Source organism: Protopterus annectens, chromosome 2.part0, assembly GCF_019279795.1.
Source record: "Protopterus annectens isolate FY-2018-M chromosome 2.part0, PAN1.0, whole genome shotgun sequence".
NCBI lineage: Eukaryota > Metazoa > Chordata > Ceratodontiformes > Protopteridae > Protopterus > Protopterus annectens.
The window spans coordinates 888,555,773-888,562,788 of NC_056728.1; the positions used below are offsets into that span (position 1 = coordinate 888,555,773).

Below are 7,016 nucleotides of genomic sequence, written 5' to 3' on the forward strand. Positions count from 1 at the left end.
ACCTAGCAAGCACTGATCAGACAAAATGGTACTCACTACTAAACAACATGCCAAATATTATCTGAAACAGTACACCACCTATTTTAAATAATTATCTTAGAACTTCAATTCGAAGCAGAACAATAAAGACAAGAAATCTGGTAAAGCAGCATTCAAGGTCAGCAGTAATGAGAGGACAATGAGCTTTCTAAAAACGTCAATTTTATCTGAAGGTCAGGTATCACAGCAAGATAACCCTAGATACAGAAGCTTGAAAGCAGTAAGAACATGATGCAAAGATAGTAATTTATGTGATACAAAACACTGGCATTGACTCTGCTAAAGTGGCACTAAGGCAAAGTAAACATTTGACATACCTTGAATTCACTTGGCACAAGAAGCTTGGGTGTGTCCACACCTACCAGTGCATCGACTCCACAGAAAAGCAAAATGGACAAAATAATGGCAAAGTCGCTGATAAGCTTTCTAACCTAGAATGAACAAAAACAGACATGATGGATACCTTTCATTTACACGCATGCACTTCTAATTGACATGCATGCAGGTAATACTTCTGAAAAGATTCTGAGCACATAGTGACATGTGTTTTAAAGAAAATTCTGTACGATACGATACAAGTACTACAACACCTTATAATTTCCATGCATAACACAGAATCCTTGAGCTGGATTGGATTTTCATCCTGCACTTTTGAATTTGAAACAAAACTCCTTAGTGATAATACCTGAAAGGATGTTATTCTTCATCAATGCCTGAAACCCTGTAAACATAATTGTTAGGCCATCAGCAGTAATACTTGAATGCAGGTTTATACTCACTGAATATCTGCACAAGAATCCTAAGAAAGGACAAATCAAGCATTTCCTTATTGTGCCACACATTCTGTGGGCCTGTAAATAATGGGTTAATTTCTCTGCGACAGAACTAACCCACTCAAAAAATGTGAGTACACATCATGCACAGAGTAGCTTCCTTCTTTCTGTTGTGTTACAAAATAGTTTGAGGAGCACACTCTGTACTAGGGCTAAGTTTATTCAGAAAATCTTACTGTGTGCCTTAAAATATCTGTTTTCCTCATTATAGAAAATCTTTCTGATTCTTTTGCCACTCTGTCACTGAGATTTTCCTCCCCCATGGTGGCCTAAACATGGGGATGGGGGGGGGTCTTCCATTTAAAGCTGCATGATAATGCAGTAATCTGCGGAGTGGCTGATTCAAATTAGCGATTTGTTTCCCCTAGAAATGTAAGCAGCTCCCAGTTTGCTCAGTCAAGCTACTAAGAGTGTCACTCAGCCATACAAAATTTGATTGCTTGAGAAAATAGTGACCCCCATCCACTCCTGTTGGAGTATTTGCTGTGCTGGTACATTCAGTGAAGATGTGGGGGCTGGAGGAATGTTAGTACATGTATGTGTGTGTGTGTGTGTGTGTGTGTGTGTGTGTGTGTGTGTGTGTGTGTGTGTGTGTGTGTGTGTGTGTGGACATGCGTGCATGTCTACAGGGGCATAAATGAAGCTGTATAAATGTGTGCCTGTCTGTGTCTATGTTTAGGTGGTTCCACTACAGGGTTAGAAATGGAACTGAGAGTATGGATTTGTCTGTGTTGGTATATGCATGTGGTTGAATGTGTGCTGGTTTGGGAGGGCTTGTTTGTTAATTGGTTGAGATGTGATCCTGTGTGTGGGCACTGGTGTCTGAATCAGAGCTCTCAACCTTCCATCTCCAAAATGAGGAACAGTAGCCCTCATAATGTGGAACAAATGGGTAAAATGTGGAACACATACTAACAGCTTGATAACATCTTCATCTAGGAAGGTCATAGGATGGTTAAAATATGCTAGTTTTACTTATAAAAAAGATATTTTAGTGAATTAATATGATTTATTCCTATTTCCCATGAATATCAGCTAAAAATATCCTAACACTGAATGTGCGACAGACCCTTTCAATGTAGAAGTTTAAGGAACATGAACTTTTTATGACCCCAAATGATTACGTTTCTCGTAATGAGGTACACTTGAGAGGTATGGTCTGAATGAGTGTGAGTATGTCAGAGAATGTAGGGGTGTGCCTTTGCCAATGAGACGTGCGCTACTAAGCAGAGCACTACTGTCATCTAATGTGCCATTTAGAGACATGCTAATGAGATGATAATGAGATTCTTATCACTGGGGGTATAGCTACATATGAATCACATTTTCTCACTCAAGAGATAATTGACTGGCCTGTGATGGGCAATTACCAGGAGCAATGAGCCTTTTTTTCTGAATTTTAAGGTAGATACTGTGCAGTGTAACATTAAGGAAAAACATTTATTTAAGAGCTTTTATTTTTCTTACATTTTTCTTTATTAGTTTGTATCTGCACAACTGATTATATTTTACCCTAGCATATCTAAAACCAGGTGCAACAACAGCCTGAAAATGTATAAAGACAGCTGATTCCCCTGTGTTGGTGATAAAAAACAAGTAACATGTCCCCATTTTGGAATGCAATCTTTCTGAAAGGACACACAATGGTGAAAAAACAGTAGTAAGATGCAGCCAGCAATCCAGCCTCTGGGGATGCACAAGCCAGTGCATTTCTTTGTGCTAGTCCCAAGCCCGGATAAATGGGGAGAGTTGCATCAGGAAGGGCATCTGGTGTAAAATTTTTCCAAATCATACATGCGGACAACAGTACAGATATACATACTGGATCGGTCGAGGCCCGGGTTAACAATGACCGCCACCAGTACTGTTGGCAAACAGGGTGTTGGCAGAAATTGGGCTACTGTTGGCCGAAGGAGGAGAAGAGGGTGAAGGCATGCCCGAAGGCAGGTAAAGGCTAGGACTGTGATAGTGAGGGTTGGAACTTTGAATGTTGGCAGTATGACTGGTATAGGGAGAGAGCTAGCTGATATGATGGACCGAAGGAAGGTTGGTATATTGTATGTGCAAGAGACCAGATGGAATGGGAGCAAGGCTAGGTGTATCGGAGGCGGGTTCAAATTGTTGAGGAGAAATGGCGTTGGCATTATCCTGAAGGAACAGTATGCTAAGAATGTTTTGGAGGTGAAAAGAGTGTCAGATAGAGTGATGTTTATGAAGCTGGAAATTGATGGTGTAATGATGAATGTTGTTAGTGCATATGCTCCAAAGTTGGGTGTGCGATGGATGAGAAAGAAAAATTTTGGAGTGAGTTGGATGAAGTGGTGATGACTGTACCCAAGGGTGAGAGACTGGTGATCGGAGCAGCTTTCAATGGGCATGTTGGTGAAGGGAACAGAGGGAATGAGGAAGTGATAGGTAGGTATGGTGTTAAGCAAAGGAATGCAGAAGGTCAGATGGTAGTGGATTTTGCAAAAAGGATGGACATGGCTGTGATGAATACGTATTTTAACAAGAGGGAGGAGCATAGGGTGACCTACAAGAGTGGAGGAAGATGCACACAGGTGGATTACATCTTATGTAGAAGGGACAGAAGGAGATTGGAGACTGTAAAGTGGTGGCAGGGGAAAGTGTAGTTAGGCAGCATAGGATGGTGGTTTGTAGGATGACATTGGTGATCAAGAAGAGGAGGATGAGTGTGAGGGCAGCACCAAGGATCAAATGGTGGAAATTGAAAAAGGGTAATTGTGAGGTGGAGTTCAGGGAAGAGTTAAGACAAGCACTGGGTGGCAGTGAAGAGTTACCGAATAGCTGGGTAACTACAGCAGAGCTAGTAAGAGAGATGGCTAGAAGGGTGCTTGGTGTGACATCTGGAAAGAGGAAGGAGGACAAGGAGACCTGGTGGTGGAATGAAGAAGTACAGGAGAGTATACAGAGAAAGAGGTTGGCGAAGAAGAAGTGGGATTGTCAGAGAGATGAAGAAAGTAGACAAGAGTATAAGGCAATGAGGTGCATGGCAAAGAGAAAGGTGGCGAAGGCTAAGGATAAGGTGTATGAAGAGTTGTATGAAAGGTTGGACACTAAGGAGGAAGAAAAGGACCTGTACCGATTGGCTAGACAGAGGGACTGAGATAGTAAATATGTGCAACAGGTAAAGGTGATAAAGGATAATGAGGGAAACGTACTCACAAGTGAGGAGAGTGTGTTGAGCAGTTGGAAAGAGTATTTTCAGGGGCTGATGAATGAAGAGAATGAGAGGGAGAGAAGGTTGGATGATGTGCAGATAGTGAATCATGAAGTGCAGTGGATTAGCAAGGAGGAAGTAAGGACAGCTATGAAGAGGATGAAGAATGGAAAGGCTGCTGGTCCAGATGACATACCTGTGGAAGCATGGAGGTGTTTAGGTGAAATGGCAGTGGAGTTTTTAACTAAATTGTTTAATGAAATCTTGGAAAGTGAGAGGATGCCGGAGGAATGGAGAAAAAGTGTTTTAGTACCGATTTTTAAGAATAAGGGTGATGTGCAGATCTGTAGTAACTACAGAGGGATTAAATTGATCAGTCACAGCATGATGTTATGGGAAAGTGTAGTGGAAGCTAGGTTAAGAAGGGAGGTGATGATTAGTGATCAGCAGTATGGTTTCATGCCAGGAAAGAGCACTACAGATCCGATGTTTGCTCTGAGAATGTTGCTGGAGAAGTACAGAGAATGTCGGAAGGAATTGCATTGTGTTTTTGTAGACTTAGAGAAAGCATATGAGAGGGTGCCTAGAGAGGAGTTGTGGTATTGTATGAGGAAGTCGGGAGTGCCAGAGAAGTATGTAAGAGTGGTACAGGATATGCACGAGGGTAGTGTGACAGTGGTGAGATCTGTGGTGAGAGTGACGGATGCATTTAAGGTGGAGGTGGGATTACATCAAGGATCAACTCTGAGCCCTTTCTTATTTGCAATGGTGATGGACAGGTTGACAGACTAGATCGGACAGGAGTCCCCGTGGACTATGATGTTTGCAGATGACATTGTGATCTGTAGTGAGAGTAGGGAACAGGTGGAGGAGACCCTGGCAAGGTGGAGATATGCTCTAGAGAGAAGAGGAATGAAGGACAGCAGGACTAAGACAGAATATATGTGTGTGAATGAGAGGGATGAAAGAGGAATGGTGAGGATGCATGGAGTAGAGGTGGTGAAGGTGGATGAGTTTAAATGCTTGGGATCAACAGTTCAGAGTAATGGTGAGTGTGGAAGAGAGGTGAAGAAGAGAGTACAGGCAGGATGGAGTGGGTGGAGAAGAGCGTCAGGAGTGATTTGTGACAGATGAGTACCAGTAAGAGTGAAAGGGAAGGTCTACAAGAGGGTAGTGAGACCAGCTATGTTATATGGGTTGGAGACGGTGACATTGACAAAAAGGCAAGAGTCGCAGCTTGATGTGGCAGAGTTGAAGATGTAAAGATTTGCACTGGGTGTGAAGAGGATGGACAGGATTAGGAATAAGTATATTAGAGGGTTAGCCCAGGATGGAAGGCTTGGAGACAAAGCCAGAGAGGCAAGATTACGTTGGTTTGGACATGTGCTGAGGAGGGATGCAGAGTATTTTGGGAAAAAATGCTAAGGATGAAGCTGCCAGGTAACAGGAAAAGAGGAAGGCCTAAGATAAGGTTTATGGATGCGATGAGAGAGGACATGCAGGTGGTTGGTGTGACAGAGCAAGATGCAGAGGACAGGAAGAAATGTTGTTTCCCAGGTTTTGTGTTGGGATTCCCAATATCAGTTCTCAATAACAATTCTACTTCACCCAGAGGAAACAGTTGATCCGCTGTGGCAACCCCTAATGGGAGCAGCCAAAAGAAGAGGAAGATACAGGCAACAACTTGTGTCTCAACAGCTCATAATACAGTTGCTTGAGCTTAACTACTTGATTGTCTGTTTGCTCATTCTACATTTCATTGAGGCAGGTATGAGAGAGATGTTGCCTGCATTTGTCTGCTTAAGAGTTGGTCCAGTACTTCAGCCTTCCACAGTAAGAGCAAGGCAGGCTTTATTGCCTGTAAGTGTTTAACCTTTCTCTGTTACATAGCAGTCAAAGTGAAAATAATTAAATCTGTGGGGTGTGGCGAGCTTGGTACCCCAACATGAAGGGTGTAAGGTAGCTGCCAAATAGTTTTCAAAACATGCTGCATTTTCTGATAATAAATAAGAATAGTTCAAGAATGTAGTAATGCAAATTGCAAAGCACTCACAGCAGCACAATATGAGAAATAGCTGCTGAGTATATGAGCTGCGAGCTCAGATATCACACAAAGCCAAAATTAAGTATAAGAAATATCCCAAAGAAGGTGCACCTTGATTCTATAGTACCATAAGGTACCATTGTATCTTCTTCATGTAAAATACAACATGGTTACAGAGGAAGGGTTGTAATCCAGAGCTTTGAGAAATGCCCTGTCTGTTGTTTCTGTTTTAAAGTATCAAAAACTAAAATGCTTATCATTGGTTATAGTCTATCATGAACTATGCATATTAAGCATTATTAGACATGCAGTATAGTGACTAGAAATCCCTTGAACCAACACAGGAATAGGTCTTGACTTCTGGTAACTAAGGAAAATATCTTGGTTCTGCAAGCACTGCAAGTCTGAGGAATTGTGAGATGTAAGCATTAGAAAAGAGATGGCTTTCATTTTGTTGCACTCCAGATAAGGAATCACTTGGATACTTATCACTCTCGGGTGAAAAAATACTGCAGCCATACATCTGTTAAATCCTCTGGGTGAAGCAGAAATGTTATTGAGAACTGATATTGGGAGTCCCAATACAAAACCTGGGAAACGTTTACCCTAGTGAATGAAGGATATGCAGATAAACAACTAAACCTATATTCCATCATGACCAGATTACTAATAAAATGAAAAGATTTTATATCTATCTACTTGTATATAATTCATATCTCTCTCTTTCTATATACACAACGTGTAATATATGTATGTGTGCGTGTTTGTGTGTATTTTACATGTATGTATATATATATATATATATATATATATATATATATATATATATATATATATATATATATATATATATATATATATATATAGGTCCCCTTCACTACACTGACACGCCACAAAGCCGACACCCAAAACACCGAGA

At 41.3% G+C, this 7,016-nt stretch overlaps 1 protein-coding gene across 2 annotated transcripts in view; it reads right to left on the reverse strand.

Annotated features, from left to right (window-relative positions):
• SLC4A4 (solute carrier family 4 member 4) overlaps window positions 1-7,016 on the reverse strand; it is a 1,959,050-nt gene that overhangs the window by 228,635 nt on the left and 1,723,399 nt on the right. For both annotated transcript variants that reach the window (XM_044061142.1, XM_044061141.1), the window contains one exon: window positions 357-470. In XM_044061142.1, coding sequence (XP_043917077.1) covers window positions 357-470 — 114 coding nt within the window. The remainder of the gene's footprint in view (window positions 1-356; window positions 471-7,016) is intronic.